General features: G+C 35.7%; 1 protein-coding gene across 1 annotated transcript in view; it reads left to right on the top strand.

Annotated features, from left to right (window-relative positions):
* ONECUT2 (one cut homeobox 2) overlaps positions 1-7,868 on the top strand; it is a 79,942-nt gene extending 72,074 nt beyond the window's left edge. The window contains exon 2 of the mRNA XM_077282521.1: positions 5,991-7,868. Coding sequence (XP_077138636.1) covers positions 5,991-6,277 — 287 coding nt within the window. The 3' untranslated portion in view covers positions 6,278-7,868. The remainder of the gene's footprint in view (positions 1-5,990) is intronic.
* Positions 7,869-17,307: the final 9,439 nt, after the last annotated feature.

Below are 17,307 nucleotides of genomic sequence, written 5' to 3'. Positions count from 1 at the left end.
AGCTGCCGGGGAACAGTGGCTTACAGTATCGCCTCTTCCCCGGCGGTGTGCACTGTTCTCCGTGTGCACGTGTGTGGCACTTCTTGCGGCCCATGTGTCCGGGTGAAAACGGACATGTCCGCAGGTTTTGCACACGGACACACGGTCCGTGAAAACACACTGACATGTGCCTAGACCCATTTAATTTGAATGGGTCTACTTGTGTCAGTGTCTCCGGTACGTGAGAAAACTGTCACCAAACGTACCGGAGACACTGACGTGTGAAACTGGCCTTACTGTTAGTGTGCCATCCCTGTGTCCGTTTTTTCTATCAGTGCGCTATCGGTGTGTCCATTTTTACCATGAGTGTGCCATCAGTGTGTCCGTTTTTACCATCAGTGTGTCCGTTTTTACCATCAGTGTCTCCGTTTTTACCATCAGTGTGCCATCAGTGTGCCCGTTTTTACCATCAGTGTGTCCATTTTTACCATCAGTGTGTCCGTTTTTACCATCAGTGTGCCATCAGTGTGTCCGTTTTGACCCTCAGTGTGTCGGTTTTACCATCAGTGTGTCCGTTTTTACCATCAGTGTGCCATCAGTGTGTCCGTTTTTACCATCAGTGTGCCATCAGTGTGTCCGTTTTTACCATCAGTGTGTCCGTTTTTACCATCAGTGAGTCCATTTTTACCATCAGTGTGTCCGTTTTTACCATCAGTGTGTCAGTTTTTACCATCAGTGTGTCCGTTTTTACTATCAGTGTGCCCTCAGTGTGTCCGTTTTTACCATCAGTGTGACATCAGTGTGTCCGTTTTTACCATCAGTGTGCCATCAGTGTGTCCGTTTTTACCATCAGTGTGCCATCAGTGTGTCCGTTTTTACCATCAGTGTGACATCAGTGTGTCCGTTTTTACCATCAGTGTGTCCGTTTTTACCATCAGTGTGCCATCAGTGAGTCCATTTTTACCATCAGTGTGTCCGTTTTTACCATCAGTGTGTCCGTTTTTACCATCAGTGTGCCCGTTTTTACCATCAGTGTGTCATCTGTATTTTTCCAGTATGGATAAAGATAAAATTGAATTACAAAACTTCTATACTTTGCAGCGTTAAACACGGACAGTACACGGATGATACACGGATGATACACAGATGCCATCCATGTGCTGTACGTGTTTTTCGCGGACCGATAGCCTTGTATTGCTCATTGTCATCCGTGCTGCCGGTAGAAATCAGACATGTCTCCATGTGGTTTGTACAGACACACAGTTCGTGTAGAATCTCTGACATTACAGAGCACCTTAGGTTCTAGTGGTACGTGTGGTGTCCGTGAAATAAACGGAGGCAGCACGTACTGGTAACACGGACATGTGAAGGAGGCCTGATTCAGCGCGCGGCTCTGCAGAGGTTGACACCTTTGCCGATCTGGCTCCTCGGCTTCAGAGCCCCATTCTTGGGTCCCAGAGGTCGGACCACCCCGCAATCAGTAACTTATCCTTTATTCTATGGGTAGGGGATTACTTACTATATTGGGATTACTCCTTCTGTTTGATTTTTTTAATTTAACTCACATTGCCCAAATTGACAGATTTCCACCCATCATAATTTATCATGTACTTTAAAATGTAATATATTCACATTACTACACATTTTAATTCTATTTTTTTTTCTTTCCATATTTATACTTGATGTTACTACGCAGCTCCAGAATTCTCCAGTTTCATGAAATCCTGTAAGTGCTCGTTTTTCTACTACCAGGCTTTTGTATTTGGTATATATGTCTTTTTTTGGATGGGGCCATAGCAACCATCACTCTATTTATTTCTATGGACATTAAAGAGTAGCAGTGAGTGCCCCATAGGGAGGATAAAGTAGAAACTGTCTTTGTTGCCTATAGCAACCAATCAGAGCGCAGCTTTCATTTCCCACTCTGCTCTTGAAAAATGAAAGCAACAATGTGATTGGTTGCTATGGACAATAAAGACTGACACTGAGTGCGCCACAGGGAAGATTCAGTATAGACCATCAAGCTGTTATTTGTTTCTATGGACATTAAAGAGTAGCACTGAGTTCCCCATAGGGAGGTTATAGTAGAAATTGTCTTTGTTGCCTATAGCAACCAATCAGAGCGCAGCTTTCATGTCCCACTCTGCTTTTGAAAAAAGAAAGCAACAATGTGAGTGGTTGCTATGGACAATAAAGACTGGCACTGAGTGCGCCACAGGAAAGATTCCGTATAGACCATCTTTGTTGCCGATAGCAACCAATCGTAGCATCGCTTTCATTTTTCAAGAGCAGATTACTAGATGAAACCTGCTCTCTAATTGGTTACTATGGGAGTTAGTTCTGGATGATCATGTGGTTATTTTAAGAATTGTTAATATGTTCTACTTAATTTAATAATAATAATCTACTTATTTTATACCAATCACACACATACTTACCAAAATCTCGATTACTAAAATACAGACGTTAAAGTTGCACCAGAATGTCAAAATCTGGATGGGAACATACTCTTTTGAATGGAGTTTACAATGACTTTTGATTATTTCCAAAATCCCAGCAACTATGTCATGCATTGCGGCAAGGGTTCCTGGTTGGGGGTGGAAAACCTACAAGATGGGGATAAGTCATTGGATATATTCACATCAGCTGGTATCACATGGTCTGCACCAAAATCGTGGTAAAACCATGGAAAATCACAAAAATGTACACATCGTCTTCCAATGATGCAATAATGGTCATCTGCGCCCCACACCGACCCTATAAGGTCCCTATAATGGCCGTCACCTATAGTGGCTGTCACCCAGTTACCAATATAGGCGACTACTACATTGAAGAGGAGAACTTGGGGACAATTTTATTTCCGTGTATTTTTTTTTCTCCTTTTACCTTTTCACAGTTACTGTCCTTTATCGTGGCTTTGTTGTCGTCCTTCGCAAGTGTCGGCAGTTAGAGATTCTCATTTTACTACAAAGTTCTGCTTTTAAGGACATAAAAGAGTCCATTAGTCATTGGATCTCTTTGGTCTATATATATGTCTGCTTTATATAACGTATACTTCTTGCGAGAGATCCACTAACAGCCATAAAGAGCATTTCTAAGAGTCTGAAAGCTCTTCCTTCCCCATATTCCAGCTGAATTACCGAAATGCCTGATAAAAATAAACTGGTGGAGTTCAGCAAAGCACTAAAAGCAGGATTCCACGTCAGGATGCTTATGTCTATGTGCGCTGTATTGCAAATATGTCAGTGAGACAGACTTTTTATTGCTCCAAAGAATGTAAAATTTTAAAAAATGAAGCCAAAGAAAAAACAAAAAAAATCTATAATTTTGTGTATAAAGATGTAATGCTGATTATCGGCATGTATCTCCATGGTTACAGACTACAAGTAAACCCTTTGTAGTCTGATCCTGCAGTCATGTGTTATTTCACTCCCTCTGCCTACACTTATTACTAAGGGAGCTTCTACACATTAGATAAATATCAAATGAAATGGCCTATTTCGAACATAATGGAAGATCATCGGCTAATTCGGCAATACAGAAGATTATTTATTTCGAACAACGATTGACCGTTGAATGTTCATAATCACTCAAAATGCCGATTGCACGTGTTGGATTTTTCCGGCAAATGATCAGATCTGGCATCATCATGCTCACTACATTAATCTAGAATGAAATGGGTTTTATTTTGACCATGATGGAAGATCATCGGCCAATTTGGTGAAACAGACGATCATTTATTTCAACTGATGATTGACCATTGATCTTTCGTAATCGCTCAAAACACTGGTTGGGCATGTTGGATTTTTTCTGCCAATGACCAGCACTGGCACCATCGTGCGTATTAGATAAATCTAAAATGACAAGTACTGCAGTATTTTGGTCATAATGGAGGATCATCGGCTGGATCGTTGAAACAAGATCATTTGTTTTGACTGACGATTGACCTATGAACGTTCGTAATCACTCAAAATGCTGGTTGGCCATGTTGGATTTTTTTCTGTGAATAATCAGCACTGGATGAATCGTTGATTGAAAATATCCAATATCTGTCAATCTAGTCTGTGATGTCAAATTTTCAAAACGATTTTCTCATTTTTATCCACTGTGTAAGAATAGAGAGCAATGGAAGAGCGTAACACATGACTAAAGGTTTGTTTGTAATTTGTAACCCTGCAAGTCTATGTATATAAGACCTAGCATAATTTGGCATCAAAAGTGCCCTAAACATGTATAACCAAAACCTCCACGATCATTGATCACTCTTGTCTGAGTCCATCTAGGGTTAAATGAATTATACCAGTGGTGAATTGGCCAAAATGATTGCCTCTGGCGAACTAGAGGTATGACGTTTTGGTCCTGGAGCCCTAGTAGTTTAATCTACAGGTCATGATCATCTTGTATGAGCTAGCTGTTAGGAGCGATTTACTTACTCTTCTGCTAAAGTTCATTATTTTCATAATGTGATGTGGTGTGCACACTTGTTCTGTGTCCAGTGTACGACTGGTAGCTTAGAGTAACCTAAGAAAAATATATGTAGAATGTTGTTTGTAGACCATGCAATCACTGATTTCATCATTTCCCATTAGATTCCATTGATTTAATACTAAAACAAATTACCGTAAGTCACAAAAAACTACAAAAAATTCCCTTGATCAAAAAAGTAAAATAATTTAAAGTTACCAAAAAAAAGTTTTATTGCTTCATAACCAATAACTAGTATTATATGTGAAAAGATGGATATTTTTGGCCAAGAGGGAAGCAGTCAAATATTTCTATATTTACCAAGATTAGAAATTACCTCCTATCTATTGGATAGGACAAAACTACCTGATCGCTGGGGGTCTGATCACTGGAACCCCTACTGATCCAAGAGAACTGGGCTCTTAAGAGGTCTAGCATACGCATCTCGGCTCCATCAATTTTTATTAGGAGTGCTGAGACCAGCCCCATTCTCGGGATCTGTGGGGTCCCATTGTCGAGCCCCAAGCAATCTAAAAGTTATTCTATACCCTTTAACAAACTACCGTATTTTCCGGCGTATAAGACGACTTTTTAACCCCTGAAAATCATCTCAAAAGTCGGAGGTCGTTTTATACGCCGGGTACGGCGTGTGCAGGGAGCGGTCCTGGATGGTTCCCAGGGTCTGGAGGAGAGGAGACTCTCCTTCAGGCCCTGGGATCCATATTCATGTGAAAAAAAGAATAAAAATAAAAAATATGGGATATACTTACCCTCCGACGGCCCGCGGCTCTCAGCAGTGCAAGCGGCGGCCTCCGTTCCTAAGGATGCATTGAGCGAAGGACCTTCGATGACGTCACAGTCACTCGACCGGTCACGCCGCTTGCACCGCTGAGAGCCGCGGGCCGTCGGAGGGTAAGTATATCCCATATTTTTTATTTTTATTCTTTTTTTACATGAATATGGATCCCAGGGCCTGAAGGAGAGTCTCCTCTCCTCAAGACCCTGGGAACCATCCGCACCGCACACGCCGTATAAGATGACTGGGCGCACAAGATGACCTCCGTCTTATAAGGCGAGTATATCCCAAACTCCATATTTTATATGGAAAAGTTGGGGGTCATCTTATACACCCAGTCATCTTATACACCAGAAAATACGGTATTTGTATTATTTCTGAAATAGTAGTTTTGTATTGTTTTTAGCTTATTTGAGACTTTGGGTGTTTTTGTAATTTTTTTTACATTTTTTTTATTTATTTGATTGGTCTCCTATATCTCTTTATTTAGAACTGGCTATATTTTTCCATTCTTTTATAGTAGTCCAAAATTATTCTGAATGTGAAGGAACTGTAAGTCTCCCTGGAGCTTTTTGACCATCATTCTATATATAGTATATCCTTCCAGGAAAATAGAGATTTGTAAAAAAAAATCCTATTATTCTTAGTTCCCAATATTATGTATCTGTGGTTATAAAAGAGCTTTAGTTATTAGTCAACCCAGTGGTTACTGAAAGATTAATCCTTTCATTTTTTTTTCTTGTTCTCAAAGCATGTAAACGCAAAGAGCAAGAACCGAACAAAGACAGAAACAACTCACAGAAGAAATCCCGCCTAGTTTTCACAGATCTCCAAAGAAGAACACTTTTTGCCATCTTTAAAGAAAACAAGCGCCCGTCCAAAGAAATGCAAATCACTATTTCCCAGCAGTTGGGCTTGGAACTCACTACCGTCAGTAACTTCTTCATGAACGCCAGAAGGCGGAGCCTGGAAAAATGGCAGGACGATTTAAGTACAGGGGGAAGTTCATCAAACTCCAGCACTTGTACCAAAGCATGAGAGGGATAATGGCTTCTTAGTGGGCACAACTCAACTCTACCAAAAAAAAAGAGAGAGAAAAGAGGATATATATAATATATTTTTGTTGTTATTAGTGGGGCCATTCACTGGTGATAATCTGCGTATTTGTGAAAAATCCTTCTGGGCTCAAATGGAAAAATCAAAAAAGTTCACATGGGATCCCTATGTTGTGACTAGCAACCGTCATCTGCCGTTGGATGTGATAAAGAGCGTCCATCTGGTCAGCAAACTAATTCTTCACATCTTCCAAGTAGTCAAAATCTTGACATTCAATGGAACTCCCAAGTAAAACTCAGATTATTAAAACAAGTCAGACCATGACATCGGGTTTAACATGTGAGCCAGCAAAACGCAATACTGGTTGTCATCCAATTCCATCCATAGCACAAGAGGTCTACAAAAACATCTCTTCGATCAGTCCTACACAAAGACCATAATTGAGCACAATGTCAAAAATTCCAAGACTTATTTTTGTGTTTTTAATTTACTTTCATGTCCTATTTTTTATTTCTTCATTTTATCTTACGGTTTTATTTGTTAAGGTCCATCTTACAGCCGTATTATCGTAAGCCAGTTCACTCAATCCACACAAGTACAATTGTAAAAGTACAGTGTTAAGCACAAAAGGACGTTCATTTATAGAAATCCAAGAAAATTTCCTTAGTATATAATCCTTTACACAATTCATGTATTTTTTTTACGATACAATAGTTACTCAGGAGACATCTTAACTGCACAGATAGATTATATTCCTTCTATTTAATCATTATTATTATTATTTTTTTAATTTTCCATAAATCCATCAGTATAATTTTGTTATTTTTTTTGTCTGTCTACTTAATAAAGATGGATAGATAACCCAAATATTATTTTTTTTCTTTTTCATTTGTTTTACCTGATAGTGTCAGGTCAAAGTACAAGACTCAGTGCCACCGAAACCGTCTTTCGTTTATGTCCTTCATTTACTTTCATCCTATCTGGAAAAGAAGGTACCGCACACACCAAAGAACCAAAACCATGCCTAACCAAAGAAAAAGTAAAACAAAAAGTTTTACAGCCTAAACGTACTGCGATTACTTCAGAAAACCAGATACCTTACACTCCTCCAGTTTACGTTTTGTGTTTCTCCTTTCGGAAGTTTACTCTACAGAAAAACCAAAAATATTCAATGTCTCTGTGGACCCCCCATCCTTTCCTGTTTGATAGACGTTCTTCAAAACAAAATCCAACTTTTCAATATTTTGTGTTGGCGTTTTTACCAGTGGATGGCCCTGTCCTTGAAAACTCGAGTCTGTGTTCCAAAGCTAAAGCCAAAGGCTATAATATTCCTTTAAAGACACTTGAGACTGTTTTTTTTATGTACTACTTAATCGAAACCAAAGAAACTTTTTTTCTGCACCTAATTCTTCTGAAACAAAAAAACAAAACAAAAAAACTGTTCCATCGAAAGAAAGGAAGCACGTCAGGAAAAGTATCAACACACTGTGTTTGGATAGACATCTTACACACCTTAGGAAGCAGGTCTCTGAAATAGGGGTTTACAAAGGGTTGGAAAGGAAAAAAAATGCGAACGAAAAAAATAAATAAATCTACAGTATGTGCTCGCTGCTTCATCAGAAAACTTAGTCCTCTTAAAGTTGAAGATTGTCTTTATTTTGTGCCTATGCAGTTTTTTCAAAGAACAAGGAATTGACCGACATGAACCTCAACAGCTGCAATACCAAAGATGAGTTCTCACAACTTTTTGTTTTCAGTTCATATTTGTCTTCTTGCATGGCTTAATGGTTTCAAGTGCCATCAGTAAGCTTTGTTAGTGGTACTTTTGTCTTCTTGAACAAAAAAACTGGTTTGTTCCACAGTACACAGTGTATATTTCCACTTAGAATAACTCATGACCAAAGATTTGGAGCCTAAGATGTTGGGATAGTAAAGAAGAGGCTTGTTCGTAAGAGCATGCCGGTTGTAGAAACTCATTGATGGCAGCTATTTTTGTGGCTGGAATGATTACTCGATCACTGATCACATGTTATAGCCCATGTGGCACCAGTATCTGACCATGGGATGGGCTAAGTATTGCCTAGCTCACAAAATAGCTGACCTGTGCCAAATTTGCTAATTCCATAACCAAAATGCCTTCCAATCACAAAATAGTGTTACTTGATGAAAAAAATAATAATTGGTGGTTATGGTAAATACACCAAAATCAGTTCAATTTTATTTTATTTTCATTAACAACATTTTTCGTACTTCTAGAGACAGATGGAAAATTTTACAATCAAAATTTTTCCCCAAAAAATTTGTTTATTTTTTTTCATTTCAGATTTACAGATTGTTTTCTTTCTTAGTAATTAATTTACATTAATTATAAATGTCCAATGAAAAGTTTGAGATGTTGAAATGTTAATCTGAATAGATTATTTTCATTTTTTTAACTCGAGAGATGTTTTTGAAATGTTATAATTATTATTATCAATGCTAAATTTGGAATAATATAAGATGTCACAATGTATTGTGAACATCAATTATGTGATTCATGCTTTAAGGAACGCTGTAGCTGATGTTATACCTTGGGCAGGTTCCGAGGGGGCGGGGCAGTACTGAGAACTACAAAGAACACCAAAGAAAAGCCTTGTTCCTCCCTCGCTGTTCCTACACCCAAGTTTAATACAATGTATTTGGTTGTGTTTTTTTTTCCTTTAACCGTGAGCTAGTATCTATGTCTAGTATCCCAACATCTTACGCAAAGCCTGGCAGTTAATATCATGGGCACAGCCAAGATGAGTTCAACTTTCAAGAAATCTTGGGTATTGTTTAATTATCCTTGAAAGAACAAAGGAATGTGTTTATTTCATATGGTTGAATAGCTTTATTTAAATCTCTGTTAACAATAGCTAAATCCAAAGACCTGACAATAACTAAAACAGCAGGAAAAAAACCAAAAAATGCTCAAACCTGCTTGTGTTATAGAGATCTGCCGTCCTTTCTGCATTACAGACAAGGTATTTGAAATCCGGAAAGACCCTATATAGTGTAAAAAAATAATAATAATTGCTTGTCAGAAAAAAAAAATATTGTTTAGGGGTTGAAAACAATTTGTTGGTTACATTGGCTTGTGTTTATTTATTATAATTATTTAATTTATTATAATTTAACTAATTACCCAATATTTTAAATCTTTTCCCCCATGACTCCAAAATGGTATATAGTTATATAATTTGTTCTTATTTTTTATTTTTTTTGTAAAATGTATTGATATTTTCCTGTAATAATTTTTTAGTTCATTTTCATCTTAAATTAATTGAAAATGGTAAAGAAAAAAAAGGATCAAAGATGCTTTTTTTTTAGCCTTATTATATCACATTTTATAAACTACTTCAATTCTGTTACACACAGGGACAATGCAGGTTACAAAAAGAACGAAAACGTTTTCCTACAAATGGTATTTAATTTTACACTGTCTTTTTACGATCTGTCATTAATTTAAGTTATTCTACTATTTTGTTAGCAAATGGGGGAAAAAAATATTTTTTTGGGGGGGAATTTATTTATTTAATTTATTGTTCCGCTTCCTCGGAGAAGGTGCGCTTGTATAGTTTATCTTTTTTTATTTAAAATACTACTGAAGCACTAAATTATTTTGTTTGACCAGAACAATTGATGTTCGTAGACAAGCATTGGATCACGGCTTGAAAGTTATAAACTTGGAAAACAATAAAAAACGACACTACTCTTTTTCTTCACCAAAGATTTCGTTTTCAGAAAACTCTATTTTTCCAGCTTCTTCTATAAGCTCGAGGGAAACAAAAAATACAAAAAAACATTCCAAACCAAAAAAATACAAAAGAGAGAAAAAACCCGTAAACTAGCTGCTTCCGAGAATGAACTATGTGTGTTATAAGAAAAAATCTATTCCTAGTGAGAACCCAAAATCGGCTACCTCACTGACTTTTTTCCTTTTGTAACTTAAATCGTGTTGATGATACCAAAGATACCAAAGATTTGTTTCACTTGTGCGGTCTACTGCTGGCATCTGCTCCGTTTTCACTTTTCCTCTCTCCTTTGGTGTGAGACGCGAGTGTGAGGAATGGCGGATTACTCTTAGCCGTTCTTCCACCAGATGACGTCCATTTTATTTTACGTATATACAGCTGTAGCTTGGATACCCCAAAGAAAATTCTGTGTGAAAGCAAGATGCATAAATACCTAAGCAAACAGATTCATATATATATATTTTTTTTTAAATACCCACTGCAACAGATTTTTGCAATAATTTTACATATTGGAAATAAAAAAAATATGAAAAACACAAGAGTCAATACTTCTTCCATTGTCCATTCAATATCCAAATAAATAATAATAAGAAATTATTATTAATATTAATAATAATATTATGAATATTGATATCATTATTATGTTATTATTATTATTGTTATCATTATTATTTATTATCACTACTGTAACATTAATCAATTAATAGTATTATTAAGTATTATTGTAAAATTATAATAATACAAAATATTATTAATAAAATGTAAATATAATTATGGCTGTTAAAATAATGATAATAGTTATCAATATTATTATTATCATAAAAATAGTATTGATATTATTTTATCAGCTGTAATTCTATTTGAATATTATGAATACTATAATATTGTTGTTATTATTACTACTAATAATAATGATAAAATAATATTTTACCGTAATATATTATTATTACTATTACTACTACTACTAATAAAATAATAATATTTACCAGTAATATCTTATTATTATTAATACTATTAGTTGATTTAATGTTACAATTATTGTAATACAGTGTTAACAGTAACAATAATTTAATATTACTAATCACGTTTATCATTAAAAATATTAATTATTAATATTGGCAATAATATATTAATTATATTCAAATATTATTAACAGTATTATTATTAATAATAACAATAATCATAATGTTATAATAATGATAACTTTATATTATTAGTCATCATTATTAATTATAATATTTCAATAATTATACTATTTTATTAATAATATTAATAATTATAGTAGTAAAAATATGAATCCTATTAAAATATTATCAACAATGTTAATAATAGCAATAATAATAATTTATCAATGTCATTATATTATTATTACTACTATTAATTGATTTAATGTTACAATTACCATAATAATAATTTAATAATATACTATTGTTATTATTATTATTACTGTTGATTGATATAATGTTCCAATTACTACTATTTTCCATATTACCAATTTTAATTTGCATACAGTTCCCCATAGAATGAACATTACAAACCAAAATTAATTTTTTTAATATTTAAGGAATAAAAAATTCACAAGTATTAAAACTTAAATGGAAATAATTCCCCAGAATCACATCACTATCAACATCTATTGCCTGATTTACGCTTTTTACCTAAATATTCACCACTCCCCCTCTTCCCCCACCCTCTACAATTTTAGAAAGTCTGGTATATTTTTTAAAAAAAGTGCAAATAAAAAATGGCATTTCCATTTGTGGCCTAATTTATTTGAAGGTCAGAGCTTGGTACATGGGAATCCTTTTATTTTTCATGCAAATGTTTTACCCCCCAGTTTACTAGTTTAGTTAGTAGGTATGAGTGATTAGCTGGAACCAAATAAATAAGTTCTTCAACCCCTATTCACTATTTTGCTAACTTCACCAGATTTTTTTTTTACATGGAATTAATTCATTTCCCTACAAAGGAAACCATAAAAAAGGCAAAAAAAAAAGAAAAAAAAAGAAGCAAAAACAAACCAAAAACAAATACAGTAATACCAAAGTTCCTCCTACCCCGGAGCCCCTGAGTCTTGTCAATGTCTACCACTGTGTATAGATTGTTTATTTACTTGATATTTTTACGGTTTCAAAGCTTTAATGTGAAAACAGGCAGCGATGTAACGCAGGTAGACCGCACAATTTCCTTACCGAATTTTCTCAGATATACCTCATAGATAATAGTGTTTAGAGTAATGTTATTATAGCGTATGTAATAAATGGTTCGCTGTTTCTTTTAGTAAATGTGATTTCGAGATAAAAAAAAGCTTTATACGTTCTAGGTTGTGCTTTTGTAATAGTCAAGAATTTGCGCTTAATAATGAAACGATGTATGTTGTTTTTTGTTGTTTTTTTTTTGCTTTTTTTGTTTTTGATTTTATTTTTTAAAATAACTTATTTATTGGAAAATGGGAAGAATTGCAGAAATAGAGCCCAAACGTTTACAGTTTTTCATATTTTTGCTGAAGAAACAATCTGTATTGACCCCCTCCACGGCTAGCCAATGGAGCTTGTATTGCTGAGCAATACGCTGCAGCCTACAGTGGGTTAATTTATTTATTTTTTTTTAAACTGAAAAAAAAAAATTACAAATAATTTTTTCAACATTTGTGTGAATTCGCCTTCAGCTTGTTCCGTGTTGCTTTGCTGTATAAATATTTCTAGCCAAAAGCTACTGTTTTAAATTGTATCCTGTCTCTTTAAGGGTAGCCATTTTTTTTTAGGCAAAGCCGGTATTTATAACAATTTAGCTATAGGACAGATATACTTTAAAAGATTAATTTTGATATTTATTGTCATCCCAAATTCATTCATTTTCATAGCTTAATTATCATTGCACTCCCAATCCCAAATTTTATCAATTATTTATCATTTCCAACACCACTAAATATGTTTTTCAAATTTAGCACTTCATTGTATTGTTTCACCCTTTGTGTATATTACTGTATTAAAAGTCAATTTTAGGCCAAGGACTTTACACTAAATTTAGGTATTTAAGGGGAAATGCATTACCTTTCAGTGGGGCGCCATGGCACACTGCTAGGCATGGAAAGGTGTCTGCAGATGATTGGCGCTCGTAAATAAATTACTGAATTTTTCAGACTATAAGATGCACTGGATCATAAGACGCATCCCAAATTCAGCTTACCGGGAGGGGGGTGCGGCGACCGTGGTGGGGTGGGTTCACAGGAGTCTGGTTGAAGGGGGTGTTTGACTATGCAGGGTCTCAACCAACATTTTGTGAAAGTCCGAAGCCCCTCCCTTCCATGGTTTCAATGCGGGGACTCTGGGAAAATGCCCGCTTGAGGTTGCACATGCGTAGATTTCCATCTCAGGAGATGAGATTTCGGTGCCTCTGGCGGCCATTCTGCTGGAGTCCGCTTCATTGAAACCATGGAAGTGCAGGGACTCCGGGCTTTCACAAAATGTCAGCGGAGCCCTGTTACTGCCAAACACCCCCTCCTGCATCCTGGGACTCACATCATTGCCTCACGGTGTCATACCTCTGAACACCACCTCTTCCCAACCCAGGGCCCATAGAATCGCCGCCCTCTCGGTAAACTACTTTCTGACTATGAGACGCACCCCCATTTCTCAAAAAAATTTTTTTTGAAAAAGTGCATCTTATAGTCTAAAAAATGTGGCAGGTGCTGTGTAATTTTCAGAGTTCCTATATAAATTAATAAAATGAAAGCCACTTGGTCATGGCCACCTCTCCATTCCTGATAGGTTGTGATGGGTCCCCATTGTCAAGACTGATGCTGGGACCTACATCTTTCAGAAATTTAGAGCATATCCTGTTGAGGTGTCATAAATATCCCAGATAGGGCAATGGCTTTAAGTTAACCCCCATCTGTGAAAACCATTTTGGCTTTGTTTACCTTAATAGATCCATTATTGGGGTCAAAACAAATTTCATTATGGGTGTCAGAGGTCTATTTTTTTTTTACGCAGGGCCCTAAAATCAATTTTTTTCTGAAAAAATTAGTTTTTCCCACTATTTCTTTTTCACTGTATCACCTTTTGATAAGATTTCATTTTGTTACAGTCTCAGCCCCCTTCGCCACCATCATATGTACATCATTCAAAAGTTAAATACCAAAGACTATCTTCAGAGTTTCCATTTTGCCATTTATTTATAATTTATAGGAAGTGACCATCGTTGTTCCCACTTTGGGTAATATCAGAAATTTTCACCCTGCTTCTGCATTTCTCTACCCATTGGTGCTATCATATATGATTAGTCATAAGACCTTGTAGAGTATAATGTTACGATAAGAGCCTGAGGAAGAAAACTATGCCCATCTATTCTCTTACATTAACAATAAGAATGGGTACTTCCTTAAAGATATTGTTAAAGACATTGGGACTAGTATTAGTGTGAATCGATTCACATGAACCTCCAGTAGCGGCATCAGTAATATCTGGCCACTGGACAGTAGCCATGAGAATCGCTTCCTACATGACAGCATTTGCGTTTTTTTATTAGCCAGCCTGGCGCGACATCACATGTAGGTCACGCAGCAACGTGGACATGGCATTAGACAGGCTAACCAAAAGAAGACCCACAAATACCATCAGGTAAGATGGGGTTTTCAGGGCTTCCATCCAGTGACCACAGACTACTGACGTGGCAGATGGATTAGGTTGGGCAAATCGATTCACAGCAACTCTAATTTTGAGTTCTCAGATATCAAGGTGCCATTGGTCTTACAAGAGTAGAAGTCTACTCTTTTCAATAAGAAGTTCTCCATAATACATGTCCTGACACAACAAATGATCATTCTATTAGTAAGAGATTCCAAGAGATTAGAAATGAAAGTAAATATTGGTTTTCATTTCTTCGATGCTGGTCCTAAATTAATGATCGTTGAGACGCCTTCTAGGTGCCTCTTGTATCGTGAAGGACAAGTTGTCCCATTTCTATGAAAAATAGTCTACATCTGAGCATATTTTAGTTGATAATGTGCTTTTTATGGCATCAAACTAAACAAATAGGATCAATGTATGACTATTCTAAAGAAGTTCCCCCAGTCTAAAACATCACTAATCTACTGATAAAGGTTGGATTGGTAAAGGACCGATCACTGGAGCTTTTGGCTACTTCTATTGCTTCCTTAGAATTCGATAGGAACGGCTATCCACATGCTTGAGCAACCCATTCAAACTCCAGTTATGAGGCTGTAGAGGCAATGGGTAATCAGTCGGACCCCTACCAATCTAACATTCTAGGCTGGAATATCCCTTTCGACACCGTAACACCTTAAAGCGAGATAGCTTAGCTGGTTAAGGTGAATTCTTATCTTAGGAGTTCTGGGTAGAGATATGCAAATTTCTCAGCGTGTAACATAATAAACCATTATAATGTTGATATTGATTGGATCCACATCTTGCATGCTGACATTTGTTTTACCATTCCGCTTCAAGACTTCAATAACAAAGTTAATTTTTGTACAATTTTTTTTTTATTTCACTGACTACGATATGACTGGGGCAGTCAAAATCAACAGCTAAAAATACCAAAGGTTCACGTGCTTTTCTGTCTGATTAGGAAAATTCCTATTTAGTGTCAAGTTAATATTTGTATATGTGTGTGTTAATATATATGTCACTTTTTGCCAAAGAAATAGACTTAATCATGGATGTATACATCGACATTTCCAGTGTTCCGAAACTTTCTTCCATAGCTTGTATTCAGCTTCATTTCTGTACAATGTATACAGGTATGGTCCAGAAACATGCGCCAAAGAAAACTGTTACTTATGACATCTCTGTTATCGATTGTGAGTGTTAAACAAGTGAAATCGTATTAATTTTAACTTTTTTTATATATATATATATTACATTTTGGTTCAGTTGTTTTCAGTATTCCGAATGTTTAACTTCAATGCCAAACGGGTGTTTTACAGATATTTACTTTGCTGTTCTGCCAAACAAACTCATTCATCCTTTTTATTATTTGCCAAAAAAAAAAAAAAAAGTTTGACCAACAGAAAACTGGGCCATCTGTATAAAATGTACAAATTCAATTCTTCCTTATTTTTTTTTCAGTTGCAAAGCTTAACCCAATATGTAATGTTTAATGCAACCTTTGTAATTTTTCTTTCTGTGCTTTTGATTTTTACAACTTGTACCAAAAATGTGAAATTCAATTGTTTACGTAAAAATACACATTTATATTATGTGTCAAATCTGAGGGTTTTTTTTAATTTGCCAAATTTGGGCTGTAATTTGCATGTCATTTTGATGTTTTGATAAATTTTTATAATTATTAGAAAGGGCAGTATTTTCCATGCTTAGTTACATTGAAGTCAATTAGGGAAAAAAAGTACTTAAAGGAAATTTCTGGACAAAATATAAAAATTCAGTTTTTGGCCAGTCCAATGGAGATCTATGTCCTTAAACTTAGACTTGCCTGAATGCTACCATTCCAGAGGTCACATAGTGTTCCACTTGCCTGTTATGCTACAGCTACCACGGAAACACCACAACAGAGGGGCTGTAACATGAAGCATTGGGCAGGCAGCACAACATGATCAGATATCATGTTGACATGGTCAGTACATGCTGCCACCCGATAGAGTCGAGTTGGAGATCAATGGAAAGACAGTATTCATGGATTGTCATAGTCTAAAGCTGAATTTTAAGTTTTTGTCCAGAGTTATACTTTGGAGGACACATTCTTGTTCTTTAATATGGTTGCCATGTTCACAAACTATAATATGATCGCAAAATTTGAGTTTGATATTCAGTATGTTGTGAGTTTTATCTAGCGCCAAGAGAGGTATGCTAGTATTCCTCAATTTTGCTTGTGGTCATATTACAGTTTTAAGTCAAAACAATGATGAGAACTTAGGATTATCTTGTCAGCCAAGAAGTATTATCATAGAACCCAGATGACCTAATGGGACAACTGAACTACTGATTTCATGGTCACATTGATCAACCAAATACCTTGTTAGAAATCACTTCTGTAATTTACGCAATTGTTAGGTTTGTTCCATGTGAGAGAGACTTTTTTGGAGGGTAATAGGTTTTAAGAATCAGTTGTGATCTTAGGACTTTTATACACATTATAGGAAAAAATTAGAAATGTTTGAGACCATAGATGGATCGGGCATATATTAAAAGGGTTTTTACTTATTACATTTTTTCATTCTATGGACTTTTTGAAGATTAAGATTAGCAAAGTTGCTAT

Source organism: Ranitomeya variabilis, chromosome 1, assembly GCF_051348905.1.
Source record: "Ranitomeya variabilis isolate aRanVar5 chromosome 1, aRanVar5.hap1, whole genome shotgun sequence".
Taxonomy (NCBI): Eukaryota; Metazoa; Chordata; class Amphibia; order Anura; family Dendrobatidae; genus Ranitomeya; species Ranitomeya variabilis.
This window is presented reverse-complemented; position numbering and strand designations above follow the sequence as displayed.